Source organism: Rhea americana, unplaced genomic scaffold, assembly GCF_003343005.1.
Source record: "Rhea americana isolate MKP2758 unplaced genomic scaffold, rheAme1 scaffold_143, whole genome shotgun sequence".
NCBI lineage: Eukaryota > Metazoa > Chordata > Aves > Rheiformes > Rheidae > Rhea > Rhea americana.
Genome location: NW_028185517.1, coordinates 6,986 through 30,663, shown reverse-complemented (window position 1 = coordinate 30,663; position 23,678 = coordinate 6,986). Strand labels below are relative to the sequence as shown.

Below are 23,678 nucleotides of genomic sequence, written 5' to 3'. Positions count from 1 at the left end.
GCCTTTTAAGGCTGCTCATACAATGCCTCACCCTCACACTAAGGCTTCAAGCAAGTGAAAATGAAAGCTCTTCTGCAGAAATATTTAATGCAATCCTGATCCAACGCCTATTTCACTGTAACTGTTATTAAGTAGCAGGCCTTCTATAGTAAGGCTATAAAAGAATGTTGTCATTTTAAACATAACCTTTCAAATTGCTGGTGTTTTATAYAGTTACACTAACCATCAAAAGAGTTCTTTCACTTTGTATTTCATCTCCCACAGCTGGTTGTTTTTAATCATACACTGTTCAGTCTAATCTTAAATAGAAACTTCGTAAGTTCAGCTACAGTCTAAGAGAGATCTTTGCTCAAAAGCACATTGGTAACAGCAGCACCAAGTCACTGCACAGAGCAGCACCAAGTCACTGCAAAGTGGCTCAAAACATTTTTTTGAGGAGGAAAAGCACATCCACACCAGGTTTGCCCTCAGAAAATTGCTTACCAAGATGTAAAGTAACCTCCTGCTAATATCATCAAGTTCAGAAAAAGGTTTAATTAAAAATATTTAAGTAAGCAGATTTCTTTTAAGTTATAGATCAAACTTTATTACAAGCATTTTTATCTCTTTGAACTTTTCAAAAATATCTTGGGTGTTTGCCATCCCGACGGAGGATTTTTCAAACCAGCTCTTTTCCAGATGCGCTCCAAATCTTTCTCAAACTTTATCTGAAAAAGGAAAAAAAGAAAAAGGTAATACAGCTTAGAAGCAATACTCARTCAGTCAGTCATTCCCAAAGTAGCCCAAGGAGAAGCCAAGTAAAATCTGTATGAAGGAAACAGATGTTTTTATCTGGGCAGCTTATTCTATTCGTCAAAATACAGTTAGCCTTATTGCAAAAAATACAGAAATCATAGAATGTTAAGGTTGGAAGGGACCTCTGGAGATCATCTAGTCCAACCCTCAGCATAGCCCCGTACAGGGATTAAACCCACGACCTTGGCATTAGCAGCACCATGCTCTAACCAACTGAGATAAACCTGCCCCTCAATATCTGAAACACAAGAAGCTTGAGAGTATTGGTTAAGAATCTTGTATTAGGAAAATTGAAAACACAGATGATAAAACCGTAAGAAAACCAAGAGGATTCATCACTGTAATGTGTTCAAGCCTGCTTCCCACAAATTTGAAGATGTGGAAGTACATTTAGCTTCTAAATGTAGTACTCGAGCATTTAGAGATGTCTAAGTATAGGGAAAAATTAACAGGAAATAAAAAACTATAGCATGGCAGACCTAACAGACTATTGAAAGGCAATGCTGAATAGTCAATAAAAACATCTGTAATGATCTGAAAGAAGGCCTATGTCTTCCTCTACCCCCTCTATTAAGAGAGGTAAAAGGTTTCTAGATGGAAGAAAATAGGATATTCTCTCTGAAGTGGCTCTGTGGAACCACTTGATGCTGATAAGACAGGCAAGAAATTAAGACTAAAACAGCCTCCCAGATATACTGGAAGCTGATGAATTAATGATTTATACGTACACACATGAACGATTCTTTTCTATTAGCCACTTATCTTTACAAGTTACTGTTATACAAGAAAAATCATGCACAGCCACTATCACATCTATCTGTTTACAATCACAGAAATATTCTAAATTATGATTTCTRAAGATATCCAGGTTAAACTAATTAGAAACACGGAACAAAAAAAAAAAAAGTACTAGTAAATACTGGATTCATCAAGGCTCTCAGAGATGCTGCTGTTTTCCCCTAAATCAACTCTATCCAAAATTTTCCTTCCATACCTAAAAGAAACAGAGGCCAGTTTGTGAAGCAGACGCATTTACGTTGTTCTCTTTAATCCAAGCTTACCTGACGTTTCTTCTTACGACCTTCCTTTATTCTCCTCCGTATGAACTTTCTTCGCTTTAGCAACTTTTTGAACTTATGCCGGTTCATTTTCCTCCTGCGGATCTTCAAAACATTCTTACATTCAAGCCTATTGCCAAGTGTTCCTTCCCCTTCCTCCACCTCAGCTCCCACATCAGATGTCGGACAGTCATATTGCTGGATAGGTTCATAGTCTACTTTTTCGTGAACATTGATGACTTCTGCTTTAGGAAGCAAGTATCTAACTGTTAGCCAGCTTTCTAAAGGGCTGATGGACAGTTTTCTGGGGACCAGCATCTCTTCCAGCTCAGGGTCCAGCGCATTCCATCGCTGAGGTTGGACTCCATTCTTATTAGATGGCTGAGTGCTATACTTTGCAGATGTAGAATGAGAACAAAGAATGGAAGAGACTGACCTTGGCAAAAGGTGTCCTTTGAGAAGGAAACAGTTTCACTTAATAGACAGAATTTTCAAAYGTTATCTTAACATAAGCACTGCCCTATTATAGCCAAAATAATCTAATAAAGGAAGCTGCTTACAAGTAATCATTTTTTCTCCATAAAAACAAAAAAGTATTTCTTAACTTTACTTACATTACCATAAGTTTATCTGAAAGAATTATGTTATTCAAAGTTTTACTGTATAAGCAGTGTAAGGAAAGCACAATTTGAAAAGACTACAAATWGTTCTCTGAATTAAACCTTCCTCCTAAGTTTAAAAAGTTAAAACAGAATTACACCATAACAACAGACTAGAGATTYACCAACATCCCAAGACAACTGAAAMAACAGGCAACCTGACCACTCCTGCATTGCTTGTTGGAAAAGGAACTTCTGGGAGATTAATTATCCCRGGAAAAAAAAATAGAAAAGCAGGTTGCACAGTATTTATTTACCTGCAATTCGTGAAGCCTTCACTAAATGAGAAGTCAGTTGTGATACTAACATTTCTTCCACCTTGTTTGCTCTGCCAGATTCAGTAGTGACTGTTAAAAAAAAAAAAAAAAAAAAGTACATTTATTCTATGCAGCAAACACGCTACTTTTAACATTTCAAAAAGAATCCTCTAAATTTAACTCAAAACCCCAAACAGATGGGCTGACATAGGCTCTAAATATCCTTCTTGTCTGACCAACACAGGGCTGTATTCTGCTGTAGGGGCCTGACGCACAAGCACTTAGAGCCCTGTAGCTGTTTCACAGATGATTAATACAGTTTCTGCTGTTTCGAGTTTAAAACAAGACAACTGCAGGCCATTGTCCCACTGGCACACTTCTGCCAGCCCTGTAGCAAGGCGCTGTGTCCACAGCATGAGCTGGAGCGTTCCCAAAGCCACCTCCGCTCTGTGGGACGAGCGGCACGGCCTGACAGGCGAGGGACACGACTAGAGAGAGCCGCCTAACCACGCGCGCTCTGATGGCGGCCCACCGCCCTCTCCCAGCCAGGCCAGCAGGGCCCCCGCCGCTCCCTCTGCCTCGACGCCAGCTCACACCGGAGCCGACCGGGGACCCCGGCACAACCCCGCCGCTCGCCAGGCCGCAGCACACACCCGACCTGCCCCTCAACACCCCGCCGCGCTCCGCCATTACTCACCATCCCCGCTCCGCCCATCTCGTTCCCGGAACTTCCGGCCGCCGCCACCGCGCCGAGGCTGCGCGCGGCGCCCACAACCGGCTCCCGCCGGCGTTGCCGCCGCCATTGCGGGCCGGGGCGGAGCCGTGCGGGGGGTTGCGGCAAGGACCGGCACCACCACCAAGGCCCCGCGCTGCGTCGCGGGGAAGGAGCTTCCCCCGCCCCCGATCTCCTCCGCTTCTGACAGGCTCAGCGGCGGACCGCGCGGTCCCCTTCACTCCTCAGCGGCCACCCGCGCACTTTGCCTGCCTCTTCCCAAGCTGAAAAGCGCAGGAGCTAAGGAGGGGAGGCAGTACCTGAGGGGATGCTCAGCAGAATCTCCTCTTTTCAAGCGCTTAGGCCCGGATCCGATTTTTCCCCTCTCCTGAACGGCTGGAAAGAAAAAAAGTCAAGCACCGATATTTCAGTTTTGCATGGAAACAAAAGGTCACTTAACTTTACAGCCAGCCTCCATGAGGAACAAACAGGTCTTGAAGAAACAAAACCCCTTTCATGTGCACAAACCTGCAGTGCTAGTCTCTGGAGTGCAGTAATCTATATTCTGGGTTTTCATGATTTGACTGGAGACAGTGAAAGCAAGAAGCTTTCTCCCTGCAATAAGTAAATAAATAAAATAAATCACTGAAGGCTTAGCCTTTCTTTATCATACCACCCTTAAGCAACATTCAGGAACTGAATCCAAGATACGAGATGGTCAGTTGTACCTGGTGCTAAGAATCCGATTTCTAGAGGCTCAAGCATATCACCTCTGCCAGCTGAAGGACTAGCAGCATGGTGGAAGCACACCTCAAACTTTGATGCCAACTGCATGCATTGCCAATGGGGCAGATATTACTAGTGAGTCTACAGTACCTTCAGTCTAATAAAGATTTCCCTTCACTGAGGAGTCCAAAATCATCTGTTAGAAATATTCTGTCAGTTGGCTTTAGAGATTTCTACTGATGTACTGCCAAAGCACAGCACGTGGCCTGGAGGTCCTCACAAAGAGGAAAGAGCCACCTCAAGTCCCCAAAGACAACTCTTACTCCCCAAAAGCTTATGATGCACCCAGTGGAGCCTACAGTGCTCTCAGAATCACCACTTGGCTACTGGAATGTGGCTCTGGACCAACTTTCTGCCTACTTGAGCCATGACTGCCAGAAGTCTTTCTTGGCTTCTACTGCTGAAAGCAAGAGTCAGACCAAAACTCTTCCCAGGGGCACTGCACTATTTGAAGGCTATTTCATCTCCTCGTTTAGATTTACTTTTTAGATCAACATCTTCAACTACTGGGAGTCTATGCAAAAAGCACACAAGTTGTGTTAAAATATATCTGTGTGGCTCTTCCTATTGAAGGAAATATTTAGCTTTCCCTGATAATTAATTCAAGGGCATTACTGTGAAAAAAATCACTACTGAATGCAAGGGCCAGATGTTACCCTTGAAAGGGAAAAACTTTCCTAGTGCCAGCTAAAGCAGCTTTAGAACACACACCTAAGCAGAGAAATTTCTATATAGCAACAGGTCATACATCTGCTAGTTTCCTGTACCACAAATGCAGTCACTACAAGTCACTGCTTGTACCACAAGCAGTCACTAATGGGAAATACATATGGGACAAGTGTCAGATTATATAATGTGATATAAGCAAACAATGCTAATTCAAGAGTTCATGCAGAACAGAAGGGAGGAAAAAAACCTGTAGGAATGTGTGGTTCTGGAAAGGCCACCTATGAATCATATTTCAGTCTTGCCTGGTTGTTTCTCAGCAGCTAGATTCAGAAACCTCCTGAGCAGTTACCTCAGGACACTGCTGCTTGATCCTGGAGAGACTCGACCTGTTATGCACTTCCAGAAGTGCCTTCTTCCTTCACTGTCCCCCTTGCTAGCACTGCCTGGCAGCTGCCAGGGCACATGCTCCTAGCTGGCACCTCCGTTCAGGGCTTCCCTCCATCGTTCACCCAGACAGTGAGCTCCAGCAGCCCAGCCGCCCCAAGGAGCRTGGAGTCCTGGCACATGCCACCCATAGCCATACAGAGCAGCTGCAGGCTGGTAGCATCCCTGCATAGAGAGCGCTACCAGCCCCCCAGCACCCCCCACCCCAGTTACCTTCTCAGGGTAGCAGCATGTCCAAGGATGAGGTCCAGGAAAGAGCTGGCACCCTCAAGCCCTCACACCAGCCCCAGCCCAATGCCCCAGCTGCAGCCAGTGATAAGCATTGAGCAGCAGCACAGCCGCACCTCACTGCACTATAGTACACTACTATTTTGAGTATTTTTCTGCAATGCATCAAATCCCACTGGAGCCAATGTAAGTTTCATTTCCAAAGTTTTTTCCTAGGAAAAATAAGGGGGCAGGGGGAGTATTATCCTGCTTTATTGGTGGGAAAAATGGGGGCACAGAACAGTAATGTAGCAGAGTTAGTGACAGATTCCCCTGGACAAGTAAGGTCCTCTTATTAGCAGAGCATTTTTCTGAGCAGTGGGAGGTAGATACCCAAGTTGTGAGACCACAGCTCTTTTCTCTGATGGAGCTGGAAAACATCAACTAACTCAGTAACACATGAGGATTCTCTTTCACAAGCTGGAGCTCAACTGCACCTTTTAYAGTGCAAAGTTTAACTGAGATCTAAGAAATTGGGTTTAATTACAAGACAGTTTGTGTTGGTTTCTGCAGTAACRCAGACAGCTTACCTGTTTTACCAGACAGAAGAGGTGTCCCTATAATGCCATTTCACAACTTGTGAAGAGAGCTTAGTGCATTTACAAAYCACTTGTACTTTGTTTCACAGAAAAGGAACGCTGCTACAGGAACAAAACTGGCTTGGAGCAACAGCCATACATACATTCACGCTACCAGGCTCTTTCCCAGCAAGGACGTACACCATGACAACCTTGATCACTGTGTGGTCTAACTAGCATTTTATGAAATCAGCCATTTGCAGCCACTGAAAGATAAAACCTGCCTTTAAATGTAACAGAAAAGTATGCACTGATCTGCATTCAACTCCAAAATTATGCAGGTAAAGTTAGTTCAGAAGGGCCAAGTGTAGTTTTGTTTGTTCTTGTGGCTTTCAGAAAGAATGGAAAACTTGAGCATGGCACTGGAAGATGACTAAACATATGATTTTAACATGTTTGTAACTAGCTGTAGATTCTTCAGATCTTGACATAGCTGATAGCTGGCACTCTCAAACTTCATGTTCTTCCAGAGGTGCATGTTGACTTTTAAACCACTGACAGCTACTGTAAAGCATAGAACTAGCACAGCTGACTACTGACGGGAAAGTTTAGTAGGAATGGTTATATAAAGCTACCTCCTGAAAGCTCAGCACTAACAAGATTTTAACTTGATTTCAGCCATTTACTAGGAACTGCTTTGAAAACTTTTTAAGCCCTAATTATTCCCAACTATTCCTTTTACTATCCAGTGACTGAAAAGAAATAGTATCCCCCATTTTCACAACACAGCTGTTCAGCTGCTTCAGCAAGAATACCAGAAAACACAAAGTTACATGGAAAAAAGTATAAGTGAGCTCATTTCAATGAGCTCTATTGCCTTCAGCTTTGATTTGATTTCAGTCACTGTATTCCTTCATCGGCAGGTAAGGAACCCTTTCTCGGATACTGAGTTTGACTGTCAATAGGCTTGTTTATTCCAGTGTCTTTTCACTTTCCCCGAGACACTTGACAAACCCGGAGTTGAAAACTGCTGCTTAATACCTTCTTACCTTCTCCACCACTCACAAATCTTGGGTGAATGAGAATCTCTCTCTGAAGAGTAGCCAAGGTGAAACAAGACTGCACAGCACACCTTGTATATGCAGAACTTTCAGCTGAGAAGTCAGCCTCCTATTCCTTAAAATGGTAGAGGCCTATAGGCTTCACATCAAGGTAATCCAGTGGTTGGATTCAGGAGGCTGTCTTCTTGACAGGTCTSAAAGAAATTCTGGGATCAGTTTCTGCAGGCAGGTGGCAACACACTCAACAAAAGAAGGGTTCCCTAGGTGCCTAAAGAGCCTCTTACATGGACCTTTTACAGGAACAGCATGTATTTCTGTATAGTACTATATAGTACTGAGTTGGAAAAGTAACAAAACAGAAGGTGTGTAAAACCTTGAAGTTACTAAAACCTGTCAAAACTATCCATAAACCATGGAGGCAGATTCTACTGCTCTTAGCACTCAGCCCAATAAAGCAGAAAAAAAGATACTTGCTTATAAATTCCCTCAGTTATCAAAYATTTGATAATCTTGGACTCCTTGATCAGAGCAAAACTAGACAGCATTTCCTGTTGCTATGGCCGCCGATCACCCACCAGACAGCAAAACACAGGCATGCCTGTACTGAAGTCAGAAGAGGTGCATATACTCCCAGCTAAGGAATCAGCCCCTTTTTCAACAGTTATCTTATGCCTTCTCTCACTACTTCGTAAGTAGCTTCTCCCAGACCTAACTCACAGCCAACACATTCTGCGTAGCTATCTGTATCGTAATTTTTTTTGGTAAAGACAGGTTGTTCTCTGCTAGAGCAGGATACGAGCCTATGATATAATCCTTTCATTTTGGAACGAAACCACTGTAAGGTAGAAATATACCTACTCTTTCTCCCATGCTCAATTCTTTTTCCTCTCTCCAGCATTTAACAAATTTGTTATGAAACAGATTACTGTTTTATTCAGCACTGTACACATGCACAATAGTTTAAGATACAGCTACTGATTTTTATGCATAGTGCCAGTGTTTGCRTAGAAAAGTGTACACAGTAGTGTCTTGCATTCATTCTTGTCTACCCTACTTGCACTACAGAGATCACAGCAGTAGCTAGGCTAGCAGGCTTGAGATTTAACTCTGAGATTAATTCCTTTTAAGACATTTTCAGAGGAAGCTGCAGCTCTGAAACTTGCTTCCCCCATGCATATTTTTTTTTATTCTGGTGCTGCTTGCCTCGGGAGCTGGACAGCAGGTAGGGAAGCATCCAGATCAGAATGCAGTAATTAAACAGGGTAATATCAACTACCTTTTAAAACTGGAATTATCAAGAAGAGATATCAAGTTAAGGCAGGAGGCTAGTCCAGTTAAAACCAGTCACCATAACTCCATGCAGGTATCTTTTCCCCTACCCTGACTTCCCTTGTATCCGCTGCTTCTTCCAATTGCATCTCAGCTGAAAAAAGACAGCTAATCAAAAATACAATAAAGATATGCAAAATGACAACTGCTACTGAAAAAATAAATAGGAATTATTTGTTTTCTTGTCAAATCCTGGGATTGAAGCTGAAGTACAAGGAATAGATGTTATCTTTCACTGTCGTAATCAGACACCTAAAACCTTGACCACAGATAGCCTCTAATGAATCTTACTTTGCTGACAATGGACAGAAGAAGGTTAACCCAGTAGCTGGTGCTTTTATTAAAATCTACTGACATAGTTTATAGGACTTAAAACAAAAGCACCCTGTTTCATACTTTATATTGTACCAATCTACTCCTCCAGCCAGGACAGGCTCCAGCATGACATCTACCGTACTTATATTCATGATGTCACATTGATGTCATATTTTAAGCTAAAAATAAGTGTACTACACAACCTATTTGTCTCTTCATTCAAGATTAGATTTCTTCTTTCCTTATGAGGCACGATGGTATATATAGCTCACAAGAAACTACTATCAAGATTAATATAAAAATCAAATACTTTAATGAAATTAGGGAGCATGAGAGCAACAGCTCAGATATACCATCAGAACTGATACTACTGGGCTGCGTGTCTTTGTTTTAGAGAAAAAAGAAAAAAAAAAAAACATGTTCTGTTCTTTAACTAGCAAACAGATTGACACTCTGAATTAGTAGTCTGTCAAAGATCCTGAGTAAAGAATTTCAAACCACATAGAATGTATATATAGGAAATGTCTATTATGAGCTGGTGGCCTGCACACAGCATTGCACGGATAAAAAATATACTACTTTCAATACACAAGCTAAATATTTTCACATTTATCAGAACTTTCTACACAAGTCTTTTTGATAGAATTCAAGTTTTGAATTTTCTGTATATATCTTTCACTTGTATTAAACAAATGCTTATTTACATTGTGGATAAAGTGTAAAGGCTAGTAAGGCCATATTCCCATACTATACTGTAACACTGCAAAATATATATACACACATATATAACCTAATATAGGCATAATTCTAAAAAAAGTCACTTTACAATTGTACAACATAGTTGAAATCAGTATGAAAAGACAGCTTTGTTAGCACCAAGCCACTCCAATTTTTTCTTTTTTTTTTCTTTTATGAACTGTCTTGAGTCTTCTAGTTCCACAGGGAAGGACTGTTCAACACAGTACTTCAACTACTGAGCAACAGAGTTCCTGCTTGCAGAACTGCAAATCCCAAGTAATACTCCGCTGTGCTACAGTATGTAAGTAACTAAAGAGCAGGCAACTGGAGCACCTACAGAGTCAAGCTCTGCAGTATTATTAGATGACACTCCAACCGACAGCAACTAGGACAATCTGATTAAGTCTTTCACATCATCCTATCCTGTTTGTGTATTTCCTTTGGATTAGAGTACAGAATTAGCAGCAGAATGGACACTGCTGAAGCTAAAGTGGTTTATAAACCAGATTAACCCTATGCTGTAAAGCTCAGATGGAAGAATGGACTCCTCTGAATTCCAAAGGGAAAAAAAACAAACAAACAAACAAACAAAAAAAAAAAACAACACAAACTTTGTCCTGCTCATCGCCTATGCCTACTGTGGCCAGGATGGTCTCGGTCATAGCGATGACTCGTTCGCTCATAGGAGCGTGAACGCTCATGCCTGTGATTTCTGTAGTAGTGAGTTTTCTTCTTGTATTTCCCTGAATGGTCAGAACGCTCCCGGGACCGGCTCCTGGAACGCGATGAACTTCTGCTGCGGGATTTCCTTGGTTTGTGTGTTGAGTATTTGTAGTCTTTTGATTTCTTGTAACTTCTCATCTTGGAACCTTTGTAACTAGAACTGTGGTTGAACTGCCTTGGAGGAGAGTCACTGCGACTCCTAGAACGGCTATGGGACTTCGAACCACTTGAAGTAGAGTAACTTTCACTTTTCCTATAAAAAAAAGGACAAGAAAATCTACATGATTTTCTTAATATGATGAAGCAGAAGTACTCTACATTATTATTACATCCTAAAACCCTCAGGATACACACACACTTTGAATATGACCAACAGTTGCATACACAAGCACAGTTTTGTAGGTGTTATTCAATATTCTATGGAAACCAATCTTGTGTGTCCCAAACTTGATTATGACTAGTTTCTGTAGAAGTGCTGGTTTTTAGAAGCTATATCCTTTTTAAGCTTTGCAGTTATATTTCAGACTTTCCTTTTCCTTCACTATTTAGGAAACCTGCACAAATATCTAAGACTAACTTGTTGAGCAGCTATCAAAGCTCATTCCCTGAAATTTTAGCTTTGCATCAATTCAGCATAATAATCTGGGAGGCTCTCTCACAGCATGCTCTTCTTTGACAACAGCACATACCTATGCTTAGGGGATGCAGACCTGGATGGTGATCTTGAATAACTCTGATCTCTACTTCCACTTCGACTTCTACTTTCTCTTCCTTTCTGAATGCTGCAAGAGATGAACTGAATAACGTATTTGCTCAAAACAGCGAGAAAAAAAAAATCTAAACATCTTCATTATGTAAACCTTACCCATTTACTGGGCTATTTGAATTTGTTCTTTTTGCTCCCTCAGTTTTTCTTTTAGCATTTTTCATTGCCTGAACAGGTAGTGGTGAAGGTTTATTTCCTTTAATTTCTTTTGGAGACTCTAAAAGAACAACAAGTCTGTTACCTTATTTTTCAAGGAYGGGTAGTGACTGAATGATAAGGACTGGAAAAGGAAAAAAAAAMCCCACACCTAAAACACATTTGCTTTGTGATACCTGCATACACATGTGCATGCACACACACAACCAGCCACAAGAAGTGAATCTTAAGAACTTCAAAGAAAGGCAGAAGTTTGAAGTATTTCGGCCAAAATACATAAAACAAAGGACTTAACTGCAAAAGAAACACATTGCTTATAAATCCACTTCAGAAAGGTAAAACGTTTTCTGCCAATTATTTAGTATCTTTTTAAAGGTAATCTGAAGAGAAGGATGGCAAACGTTTAGAAGATAACAAGACATGCACTAGACTGMAAACTGTAAGAGTAAGCGTTCAGGGAAATACTCCTTCGAGTTTAATCCCACATGCACCATAGTATTTCTTTAGCATAACATGCTTATTGCACATTGTTCAGATTGGTTGCTAAAAACACACACTGTGCAAGCTTACATGGTAGTTTTAACTTTAGAGTAACTTCAGTTTAACAGCTCTTTATTTCAAGAAATTACAAAGTTACAATGCTATTGATAAACTTTGGCAGTAGAACAGCTAGTAGAAGCCAGCTTAAAAGAATGACAGCATCCCCCTCTGCCCAACCCTTAAGACATTGCATGTGCACCCCAAGAGTGTATATTTGTATGTGTTTACGTGCACACATACATGGCTGCAAAACAAGGAGTATTCCAACGAAGTTATCTAGTACTTACCATTTTTTGGTACAGGGGAAAATCCTGATACGTTATCTAAACTTGGAGTTCCCTCAGGTAGCAGACCTTTAGCTTGTGCTTTTGCCTCCTCAATTGCTAATTTCTTTTTTTCCACTTTACTTTCCAGATCAGTTATATCAACCTGCAGAGATATCAACACTGTTCATAAGTTCCCAGACTTTCTGCTCACTCATGACAGAGAAAAAAAATCCTAGAGACCCAGACCCTGGGACTAATATACTGCTCCACTACTCTACTGTGCTTGTAGCTGGCTTCAAACAGGAGAAGGATTTCTAACTCCCATTCTAAGTGGTAATCTACAAAAAAAAAAGTTCATGATACAAGAAAGCAAACCTTTTTCCGAGTATAAAGTTGCAAAATTTTTAAACAAACTTCTTGAATTTCTTCTTCTGTTGCTCCAAAGAGCAGGAACCAGTGTGGACGATTAGGAAGTGGAATCTGAAAGACAAAGGATAATGCACTCAGTTTTCTGTTTCTATGAAAAAGACTTAACAGAGTTGAACTGAGCCAAATTGTATGCTCACCTCCAGTGTCCTAGCTGCAAGGTAAATACAGGCACAGGCAATGCTTTCTGGCTGAAATCTTACAAAGACATCTGTTCTCAGGCTATCATTCATGTAATTCCTGAAAGAAAGGGTATCAACAGAACTACAGGATGCTGCTAAGTTTTTCCTACTATTTTTACTTCTACAAGGACTATTTCTCTCTGCATTCAGTTACTAAGCTTCAGCATTAAGCTCCTGTAAATCTAAAAGTTGAACAAAACTTTACTACAAAAAAAAAAAAAATCCCCCAAGGGGAGAGAGATGAGACAGAAGTTACATTTGACTGACTGACTGGCTGGCTGTTGAAAATTCAGTTGTGAGAAGAGAACCAATTTTAACTTTACTTTTCCCCCTGAATCTCTACTGGCCTGCTTTCATGCAATAGAGATTTTTTCCTCAAGACAACATACAACATAATCTGAAGTACTCAGTTATAGGATTTTAGGTTCACATATTTCTCTGCAACAGGACCGAAGTCAGATGGTTTGTTGAAAGCTGCAGATCCTGTGCTAGCTTTCCCATGAAAATGCAGTCCACTTCAGCATGTGCCAGCTTCCACTGAACGGTTTCTCACGGTATCCATTTTCCTTCAAAAGACGACTGTTTTCCATCTAGAATAGAATCCATTTTGATGTAAAAAGCAGTCACTGAAGAAACACCAAGTCAGAGGAATATCCAGTATTCAGGTAGAGGTCTTCTTTGGCATATGAAACATGGTATCCAAATTGTCCCATTTCAATAAGGTTGCTTAAAATGAATATTCACAGAATGAGAAAACTGTAAAATATTGCATATATTCCAGTCAGTACACTTTAAAATTATTCTTCTAAAGTCTTAAGCATAGCGAGTAAACTCCTCTGTATCTGTCAGCTGAAGTGTTTAGAGAGATCTAGGTTTCTGAGTACATATTTCAAATCAAAGTACCAGATAAGAGCTTAAAGCAGACCCTCAGCCCCCCAGAGGCCTCTATATAATAAGCTTTCTGAAAGTAGTCAGTAATTGACCATATGGGTGCCCAGTATACAAGGATTCACTAAGCCCCAAGACATCCAAACCAGAGACCACAGTCCACTTAAAAGGAACTTGAAATCCATCAATACCAAACTCCCACCTGCCCCAGTTCTCTATTATGTTCCTGTTATACAAAGAGGAAATGCTACCCCAGAAAAGCTGTGCCAGACAGTAGCTCATTTTTCTGGGAGAAAATAACATTAAAATTACTTTTTTGCCATGCCACAAAGAGAGCACAAAGCTTTAGCAAATGAAATATGAGGATAAAAATGGTACTCCAAGTATCTTTAAGTCACATAGACCTTTTCTAACTTGTTAAGTTGACCAACACTGCCTACTTTCAACCTTGCCCTCTGTATAATTTCCCTGTGGGCTCAGAATCCAGATGTATGAGGAAATGAATACTTGTCACAATATTTTAAGAAGGTAATGCTGTAAAAACAAGTATTTTCAACACAAGTTTTCAAAAAGTTATGCTGGATACCCACTAGTTCTCATGTACTATAAGCAACAAMCATCAGTACGCAAGTATGTACTTTTAACATTTGAATCATTTCTCATTTGGATTATTTTCTTCCTTCTCCTCAACCTCCCTCCTTTCTTAACAGAAGGAACTGATAACTAATAGTCCATAATTCATATCTGAATACTCCACACAATGGTACTGGGGAAGTTTGTAGTGAGAAATTTCCTTAAGCCCCCAGGCAACATCACATTCAATTTCAAGCTTCATATCCATTCAATTACTTAGAAATTTACAAACAGAAACTAGATTTCAGTTTTTGTTGTGTTGATTCACCCCCTTAAGATTTAAGCCCCATCTTCATTTGTTTCATCATCTAAGACGACACTATTTTAACAGTTAATTCCTGTAACATTTAAAATCTTTCAGAATGTCAACAACCACGTTAAGAATACAACTGTCAAAAGGCACAACAAAAATAACAGATAGTAAGAGGTCAAAAAGTATAAAAGCACAAGAAGCAGTTGGCCAGTTACTATACTATCACGTATATACCACCTGTCTAGAGTCAGCCTTCTCTTTGTAGAGCCTGCTTTGGTTTGACTGAAGACGGCAGCTATCCCTGCACCATAGCGCTTGGGCAGCAGAGGAGAAGTCTTAGTCACTTACCCTCAGAGGCTACCCTTTGATTAAAAGAGTACAGAAAAGAAAAGTCAAAACTGGTTCTCTACACACAGAGATCACAGTACCAGACAGTTCAGTCAGCAGAAATATGATCTTTGGATTCACTACTTAAAATTCCAGGTCTTGCATTTAAGAAATTGATAGTGTTTTTAAACAATATCATTGTTTAAAAAAATCTTATGTTAGCTGCCCATCCTCAAGATAATCTTTATTGTAATGAGAGCAACAAGATAGTGGACATTTCTTGGCAAACATGAAAACATCGAGTTTATCCAGTCTTAGAAGCTGACATCTTGCATTATCCATACAATTAAAAAGAATTGTTTGTGCTATGAGTTCCTGATACAATTGTTATAATAAACAGCTCAAGCATTGGGAAAGGCCTTTTCCCAACATTGGAAACAGACTTCAACTGCACATATAATCTATGCAAAGAACAAATTGACATGAAAAAAAAATCCACACACACAAGAAAAGTAACCCCCCAAACCTACTCAACATTTTCTCTTCAACTGGAAGGTAGAAACAGAGGAGAGGTAAGTGAGAAGCCAGGGTGGAAAGCTACCTTACCATTGCAAGTGAGTCAAACTTAAGAAGCCAATCAACGTTTGGGTAGTAGACTGGGGCACTCCAGAAAACAGTGGAGCTGTCTGGTTTAGCCCACAATCATTTCTGAGCAATGATGCCCCAAAAAAGTGACATATTTCTGCTACTGGCCCTGCTGGTCTCTTAAAACACACACACACACAAAAAAAAAAAAATCATCAACTTACCATGAAGTCTGGACCAGGTGTTGGTTACGTTCACATTCTAATACCTGAAGATACATAACGATTATCTGGAAGATACGGGTTATTGAGTTATTACCAAGAATCTTGAGAGCCACTTATTTAGTTCAGAGGGACATCCATGAGGCACCTGCTATTCTCTTTTAAGTTTTAAAACACTCCAACAGTGTTTACCCATGCAGCTTTTGCCTTCCAGTGCAAAAACACCTGCATGAGCTGACATACAACTGATTTTGATCTTTCTTGCTCACCAACTTCTGAGCTCAGTCATCATGCTATGCATCAAGAAGCCTTATTTTCCAACTGTTTTCAAGCTAGGTATGTTCTCCTACACAATTCACCATTCTTTTTTAGCTGTAACGTGGAAGAAAATACAGCTAGCTGTGGTAAGTGGCAATGGAAGCCACAGTATTTGCAGAGAACAGACCTAGCATATGATAGGTGTAATTTTATTCAGTCTTAGGTATTTCAGTTTGAAAACAAAGAAGAGACAACACCTCCCCCAACCTAGCAGGATGCAGATAAACTATTTAAATACAAAAGATTCCTAACAATTAACAAGTAAAACTGTCCTCTGAAGAACTGATAACCTGAGTGTATACTTAAAAAAAAAAAAAAAAAAAAAAAAAAAAAAAAAAAAACAAAAAAAAAAAATAAAAAAAAAAAAAAAAAAAAAAAAAAAAAAAAAAATCAAGTAGGTTCTGAAGGAAGACCTTAAGACAACAGTAAGCATTTAAAAAAAGTAACAGCAAGATCTCAGGTTCTGAAGATACAGAAGATTTTCACTATCCTTCTTATCAGCTATTTAAGGCCTAATGCCAATACTGGTAGTTCTATAAAGTACCACCTTAAACATTTACAATAGTTAAGCCTTTAAAGTGTCAATCTACTGTGATACTTGGAATTTTAAAATTGAGAATAACTTTGAGTCAACCACTTCACACCTTTGTGAACTTTCAAAACACAAGAGACACTGCTTACTACACCAAATGGGTTTAATATCCTCGGTATACCTCTACAAGAAGTATTTGTGACAGACTTCCTTTGATAACGATAAAAATATTGTAATCCTGGAGCTCTAAATCCCTTTCTGCCTAAGGATCTATGTTTAGCAGAATGTCGTGCTATAAGAAGTTCTTTTTAAACAAAGCTACCTGCTCAAGTAATTCTAAAGCAAACAATTTGAGTGGATTTGACTTCAAGGAATACTGGAATACTTAACATCTGCATCCACCTCCAGTCGTCATTCAGCAGCGACACAAGACCAACTAGTAAGAATYTCTTAAATGAGAAAGAAGACATCAACATTGTAAAAAGCTAGCTTTACTTAAGTACTGTTGCCAGGTGCAAATTACCTGCGTTTTAGCAGTCTACTCAAACCATTCAGAGTATATGAAACATACTGATTACTTTCCAAGTCAGTTCATATAGTACAAACCTTATGAGGATGCTTTACATGAACACAAAATCCCAACTCCTTTAAGACTCTTCTTTCTGCCTTAATAATTTGGTTCTTCAAGTTTACATACTCTTGATCCAGTATTAAAGGCACAGGTTTTCTGCAAGACAATTTCAAATTCCATCAAACAAAATACTCTTAACACTGTGGCGTGGGGTACTCATATGCAGTTTAAGTTGCATCTCTGTAAAATGAAGACTTTACCACTATTTATAAGTTACAGGAACTGTTTATTTAATGAAGGTTGGTTAATACGCTTTTCTTTCTAATGGAGAAATCCTTCCTAATGGAGGAATCTTTTCAAGTGGTTTCCTGATTTATAAGGGAGTGAACAATAGTAACTTCAGCCCACGAAGTTTAACGATTAAACACGTAAAAAAGTAATACCTGAGTCTAAGCTTACTTTTTTTCCCTTAGATGCCGAAGGCGATGGAACACATTAATAACATCCCGTATGCGTCTTGGAGCTTCTTCAATTTTGGATGCCAGATGAACACAGGCCATTGACACATGCTGAAATATAAGTATTGCAACATACTGATGTTTTGCTCAAATCTGGAGCTGATTGCCTCCAACAGCTTAAGGAGGGATAACAAGAGAAAACTGTGGTAAAACCAGGAAATACTCAGAACTTGGCAAAGTATTTGCTTCTATGTAGCTGTGTAAGATTATATTGATTAGTAATTCAGATCTACAGCTTGGTTATCAAACACTCTGATCACATCCAGTTCAAAGATTTAATCACATTTGCAGCCATGTGCCTCTAAGATTTCTTACCTCCATGGAATGCTTCACAAAAGACTTGGTATAAAAGAAACGTTGAAAAAGCACCTGTCCTGTAGCCATAGCCACCTGAAAACAAAGAAACCACAATAGGTATTAAAACCAAAACCAAATACCCTCCTATTTCCAAAGAGAAGTTATTTAGAATGACTTCAACAGGTTTAAGACACAGAAAACTAGTTGAAAACTTGTACCAAGTACTCTGCAATACCCAGACACAAGTGGTCACACCTAGCAAAAATACTTCATGGGGATCAGAATAATAATTATGAAAACCAAAAGCACATACAAACATTCCCCATATTGAGCCCCAGAAAATAGCATCATACTAAACAATTTTTAGGTTTGGCAGCAAGTTCAGTGGTGTCTAAAGAAAACTGGCATCATTATGCCAATAGCTACAGTCATTTGAAATACTACCATGAACACCCCAAATCTTTTTTTTTTCTTTTTTTTTTGGTTAACGTACATATTTTTAAATTAAATTATTTTATAGGAAATACAGAAATATAAGCAAAACAACCCCCCCAAATTTAATGGTACTGATAGTTCTGATAAGGTGCCTCCCAGAAAACCTTTTTTTTTTCTCTCTTCATTTAACTATATGATGATTTTAATTTCCTCACAACACGACTTGAGCACTTGAGTCTCAGTAGCCAAGAGACGTATGCGAAGTTTTACACTCCAGACATCACCGAAAGTGACTGTAATTGAAACTCACTAGGAAACAAAAGCTTTCCGAGAGCGCTGCAACTAAGAAGCTCTCAACGACCCTCCTCCTCGCAAAGCCCGTGCTTAACAAAGCACACCCGCAGCCCCCGCCCCGCACGCACCGCCCCGGCCGGCCTGGGGACGCGACGCGGCGGGGGAGGCGCAGGAAGGCGGTTACATCACTGCTTCCTGCCTGCCCNCGCTGTGAGGCCCCGCTGCGCTTCCACGGCTACCATCAACCCGAAGGCGCAGCCTCCCCGCCTCCCTAAGTGCGGATGAGGCCTAGCCATAGTGCGTCGGTCACTCTCGCCTCGGCAGCCGCGCCGGCGTGAGCGGGCCGAGGCCAGGCGAACAAAGCCCTTCCCCTCCCCCACCAGGAAGCAAAGCCGCCCGACTCCATTATCCCCACAGCCGGCCCCGCCGCCCACCTCAGGCCTTCCCCCCAAGCCGCCCGGGCMAGGCCCAGGCCCAGGCCTACCTGTGGCAGACGCAGCAGGATACCAGCCGCCTGGATGAGCTCGCAGCCGGTGACACGCAGCTCAGTCTCGGTGTCGGGGTCGAGGCCGCTGCTCATGGATGGAGTGAATCGCAGCGTGTGCTCGGGCAGCAGGCAGTTCTCCAGCGTGATCAGCACCCCCGAGTACAGGCGGTCCCCGATCAGCACCGCGCCTGGGCCCGGCGCCGCCGTACCGCTTCCCGCTGGCGTGGCTCCCAACGCCGTAGCCCCAGCGGCCTGAGGCCCCGCCGGGCCGCCACACCCCACCGCCGCCGCACTGCCTGGCCCCGCCGCCATTTTGTGGTGGAAGAGCGCTGCCGCCGCCTCGCCTGACTCCGCGCTCCCTCCCTACCGGCCAGCGCCTGTCCCTCACCGCCTCTCCCACCCCTTTACGCATCCTCGCCTCCCATTGGTGGGCCACAGCGAAGCCCCGCTCGCCAATTGGCTTGGCCGTCGCTACGTCTAACGCTAGTCGCAGGCCGAATGGAGAGACGTGACGCACTAGTTAGGAATTTGAACACAGCAGAGCGGGCGGGACTTCCGGCGCGGGCCGCGCATCCCAAGGCGCCCGTGGAGGCCCCGCCGGCGCCGCCATGCCTGGGGCTGCCAGCTGCCTTCTGCATCCGCAGTACTGCAGGGGGGACTGCCGCTCCTGTAGCGCCCCTCGGCCTCACAGGGAGGCATGTGTCCTCAGCAGCCCCGCCGCGGGTCAGCAGGCAGAGCTGAAGCCCTGCAGGGRTTTCCTCTGGGTTGACCCCACTGCAGACCAAAGCCTGAGTCGTGGCTCTCATCTCTGCTGAGAGCACCAAGAGCCACCCAAGCAGTTTGCTTCTCTAGTGCAATGCTAGAAGTCACTACTCAGTTTTTTTCAGTAGTATTTAAAAGATTTTTTTATTAAGTCCTTAACAGAAGATGTATGCGTACTATGTATCTTGATAACACACAACTTTTACAGGCTYGACTTACCACTAATTTTGGATGGCAATTTTTAAACCAATGTGTTTCAGTCAGACCACCACAGGGGAAAAAGAAAAGTCATTAACTAACAGACTTCATATCTAGACTTGCCTCCCTTTCTTCCTTGCTAGAAAGATCTTCAGAGGATTTTGTTCCACAGCTGTGAACTGCAGCACCTGCAGTTCCTGTTTATAAGGCATATCCACAGATTATTTTGATGTCAATAGTGGTGTACAATACGTGAAAATATCCCCTCTGGTTCTTTTCCATCTCCAAGGGCAGCAAGGAAGCCTTCTTGTCTCCTCCTCTGGGCTAAAGCTGCTAGGGACTTGAATGTCTTTGGTTCATAAATAGCTAAATCAGCAATCATTTTCCTATTCAGCTCCACCTGAGACTAAATGCAAGAACAATTGTTAGTTGAATACTGTAATCTTTAGGGACATCACTGCAATTCCTGACAATTACCTCAAATTTTAAAACACATCTTTTTTCTACATGTTACAAATTTTAAACAGAAAACTGTGAGACATGACAACCCAGTCATGGATGTCTCATTAAGTCATTTTGTTAAAGTCCTTGTAGTAGAAACAAAAAAAAAAATCCATCCTGTCATGGAAGACTACCTGTYATTGCTTAGCCCTTAAAATTTGTTTTGATTCTTAGTTATATTCAAGCTTACTGATAGTGCTAGGAGCTGCTTGGGGTCTTAAAACACATCTTGGAGTGGAAAAACATAGGATCAAGTACTCTAAACAGTATCTAGAACAGTAGGATGATATTCTAAGATGTAGTTATATAAACCAGTCTGTTCTTCTGGAATTTTTAGCAGAGAACGCTACAGAAAAATACAGGTCTGAGGCAAGAGACAAAGGGACAGGCATCTCAGAAAAAACCAAAACAATCAAAAAAAACCCTTACAATTAGCTTTTAGGCAGTACTTGATTCTCTTGGTTACAGAATGACAACAATAACTGGAATAACCAGTGTATTAACTTCAGAAACTGTATTACTTTACTTTTAGCAAGTTAGAAAGCCTATGAAGAGTTATGTAGTTATTCAATAGACTATAGTTAAATATGTTTAGAAATATGCTATAAATTTCTACATTGCTCCAATTGAGAAGCAGAAACACTATTTTTTTATTATTATCATGGTGAAGAATAACATTTTTAATTTTCTAATTCCAGTATCAACAAATTAAAATCAATTCCCCAGCATGTTTAAGGAGCAAAAGACAATGGCACGAACTATCTGCATTGTCCATGCTCAGGGAAATACAGAACTAGTAGAGAAAAAGAGTGGAGATTTCTTGTACGTGTTTTTGCTAATCCAAATTTTATATTTTTACATTTCTTCAAGTAAAAGAAAGGCAACTGTTATTTAATATCTGTAGTAGCAACAGATGCAAAATAATTTCACAAGAAATTACTTAAATTGACTGAACCTCTTTATGGAAAAAATAAAAATAGTCTCATTCTTAAAATAAGCAGTAAAAGATTGGGGGAAGAGAGGAAGAAAGTGTGAAGCAACGATGTTCACCAAGGTAAAAGGGGATTATGCATATTAAGAAGAGAAACAGGTTTAGAGCACACTTCAGCTCCTGAAGMGAATGAAATTCCTTTGATAAGCAGTATCATACTAAACATCACTAGAACTGGAAAGCTGTGGACAGTGCTGGCAGCAGTTCTGTCTGACAGAAGGAACTTTTCAGCCCCTCCACTATGCCCTATGACAGTATTTGGCTCAATGAGAAGCTCTTTGCCTGCTCAAGCTCCAATTTGGAAGTCCCTGACATTATTCTTTAAAGACTAGTATGTGAGGCCTGCAGGTTCAATTTCTTCCAGTTCTGTCCTGAGGCTGTAATCCGCAATCATTTGATACATTTTGTTGGACTACACCTGCTTGAAGGTTTTCAGAGTTTTAAGAAATCCATYTGCCTGACACTTTAGAAGACCAGTATCAGACTTTTGTCCAACTTGTTTCAAAGCAATTGTTCTTCAAGCATCATGCTTACCTTAAGCAGATTGCTTATGAAAGCTGGGTATTTCAAACCATGTTCAAGAGCAGCTGCTTCAATCCTAGTGATCCAGAGCTAAAAGTATAAAAAGTATCATTTTGGATGATGAAATATTTTAAAATGAAGCTTTAGTCATGTTGATTTGCTCACACTTATCAAATAAAACATTCACACCTGAAGTCTTCTCAGTACAACATACACAACATACACAAAATTCAGAATGAGAGCTTCTTCAGACCACAGAAGCACTATGCTTGCCTCTAAATTCATAGCACTATTTCCACCAGCTGTTTTTAAAACATCTTGAGAAACCACCTCCATTTTCTAGGGAAAATGCCTATTTAAGTTCTGCTCTTTTCCCATTTTATTATTTGCTCTTTACCGCTCTTAGRAATCTCTTCTTCTCTCTTCTGGCCTTTGTAGACTTCACAAAAGCTCTCCGAACACTTCGTACAGCCAGCTTATAGCAGCGGTTCTTCCTTCCACGAAAATGCTGAAACAAAAACAAGATGTTCTGGTTCAATTATCTTTAAGGCTGTGAATCTCTTTGATAAGRTTGATATATGCGCCTTTGCATTTCTATACAGCCTTTCATAAGAGTCACAAAATACTTCAAAACTATTAGYTAAGCCTTCAGTTGGCATATAACACAAATATTTTGTCTCATTTTACAGCTTGAGAAACTTGAAGCTGAAAAGTTGAAGCAGGTTGAGAAATTTCAGTTCAAGCAGGAGGGAGCCAAAGGTAGATTTCATTTTAGGCTGTAGTTATGGGGGGAGGGCAGCAGCAAAATCATYTTCAGTGCTTGCTACCAATCCCTAAACTCAGGTGTTTATCCTCATTCCTGAAGTACATTCTCAGTTTTGCCAGTACAACTACAAGGATGGTACAGGAGCCTCTACTATCTCTAAAACAGTCACTCAAATGGAAAGCATTAGTACTGGAGCTACCCTTGACCTCCATCAACAGAAAAGAGGAAGCAACAACCCAGTACTGCAARGTATTAAAATAGCTGACCAGTACTGCTACCGTGGGCAGCTTACAGAGTACAGGACTGAGATACTGTTGAATTCAATGATTTCCTTCTCCGTACCGCAGCAAGGGGTATTGCCTCCCAGAATGCTGACAGCCTGCCCTTGAAAAAGGTTCTTCACGAGCCTAGGTACAACAGTCTGAAATTCAGGTGCAGTCCTATTGTTAAGGAGCGTCTCTCATCTTTTAAAATGAACTTGAAAAGCTTTAACTTGAAAGATAAAYTAAAAAAAGACAAAGTTGCCAGTTTATAGCATGCCATAGATAGGCCTCTCTTCCTGTAATGCTTGTATTTCTTCTGGCAGGGGGCTCAGTTATATTTATTCATACCAATTTACATGCATACACATGCTGTGTCATGGCAAGCATATCAGATGCATTTTCTGGCCTCAAGCTTTAGCCAAACGCAGATACATATGCAYACACATATAATGCTGAATTTACACCAGCTCAGTTCACGGATCCTTGACGTTTCTAGGCACAAACCACCACTAAACTGCTTGCAACCTAACACCCCCCCGCTCAGGCAGGACGTCGGGGACACCTGCACGGAACGACAGGTCCCCCCCGCGCCTGGGAGCACACTCGCTCCCCAGGCACCGCGGCGACGAGCCGCGGGGCAGCCGCCGGG

At 41.2% G+C, this 23,678-nt stretch overlaps 3 protein-coding genes across 5 annotated transcripts in view; all 3 read right to left on the bottom strand.

Moving 5' to 3' along the window:
• Positions 1-559: 559 nt before the first annotated feature.
• Positions 560-3,553, bottom strand: AURKAIP1 (aurora kinase A interacting protein 1). 3 transcript variants are annotated; one of them, XM_085298910.1, is made up of 4 exons: positions 3,467-3,553; positions 2,770-2,859; positions 1,857-2,305; positions 560-707 (listed from the first exon to the last, which is right to left on the bottom strand). In XM_085298910.1, exons 2-4 carry the CDS (start codon positions 2,819-2,821, stop codon positions 600-602), a joined length of 609 nt encoding a protein of 202 aa, XP_085155036.1. In that variant the 5' UTR covers positions 2,822-2,859; positions 3,467-3,553; the 3' UTR covers positions 560-599. The 3 variants fall into 3 exon arrangements, with proteins under 3 accessions (XP_085155036.1, XP_085155038.1, XP_085155037.1); XM_085298912.1 differs by lacking the exon at positions 3,467-3,553 and adding an exon at positions 3,428-3,452; XM_085298911.1 differs by lacking the exon at positions 3,467-3,553 and adding an exon at positions 3,423-3,446.
• A 5,607-nt stretch (positions 3,554-9,160) lies between these two features.
• On the bottom strand, positions 9,161-19,414 carry CCNL2 (cyclin L2). The gene is made up of 11 exons (XM_085298909.1): positions 19,024-19,414; positions 17,829-17,903; positions 17,455-17,564; positions 17,031-17,151; positions 15,578-15,642; positions 12,626-12,725; positions 12,435-12,539; positions 12,081-12,222; positions 11,197-11,314; positions 11,021-11,113; positions 9,161-10,584 (listed from the first exon to the last, which is right to left on the bottom strand). Exons 1-11 carry the CDS (start codon positions 19,336-19,338, stop codon positions 10,230-10,232), a joined length of 1,599 nt encoding a protein of 532 aa, XP_085155035.1. The 5' UTR covers positions 19,339-19,414; the 3' UTR covers positions 9,161-10,229.
• A 489-nt stretch (positions 19,415-19,903) lies between these two features.
• MRPL20 (mitochondrial ribosomal protein L20) overlaps positions 19,904-23,678 on the bottom strand; it is a 5,101-nt gene continuing 1,326 nt past the window's right edge. Inside the window, exons 3-5 of the mRNA XM_085299025.1 lie at positions 22,398-22,508; positions 22,013-22,090; positions 19,904-20,392 (exon numbers count right to left, since the gene is read on the bottom strand). Of these exons, the coding sequence (XP_085155151.1) occupies positions 20,219-20,392; positions 22,013-22,090; positions 22,398-22,508 (363 nt within the window). The 3' untranslated portion in view covers positions 19,904-20,218. The remainder of the gene's footprint in view (positions 20,393-22,012; positions 22,091-22,397; positions 22,509-23,678) is intronic.

Bases quoted from the DNA above. Each gene is read 5' to 3' on its own strand.
- AURKAIP1 (XM_085298910.1), bottom strand. From the start codon at position 2,821: ATGTTAGTATCACAACTGACTTCTCATTTAGTGAAGGCTTCACGAATT. The intron at 2,306-2,769 runs GTAAATAAATAC...TCCTTCTCAAAG, and splicing joins GAAGGCTTCACGAATTGCAG to GACACCTTTTGCCAAGGTCA. The intron at 708-1,856 runs GTAAGCTTGGAT...TTCCTTTTTCAG, and splicing joins GTCGTAAGAAGAAACGTCAG to ATAAAGTTTGAGAAAGATTT.
- CCNL2 (XM_085298909.1), bottom strand. From the start codon at position 19,338: ATGGCGGCGGGGCCAGGCAGTGCGGCGGCGGTGGGGTGTGGCGGCCCG. The intron at 17,904-19,023 runs GTAGGCCTGGGC...CTTTGTTTTCAG, and splicing joins TCCTGCTGCGTCTGCCACAG to GTGGCTATGGCTACAGGACA. The intron at 15,643-17,030 runs GTTTGTACTATA...CGTATCTTCCAG, and splicing joins ATGTAAAGCATCCTCATAAG to ATAATCGTTATGTATCTTCA.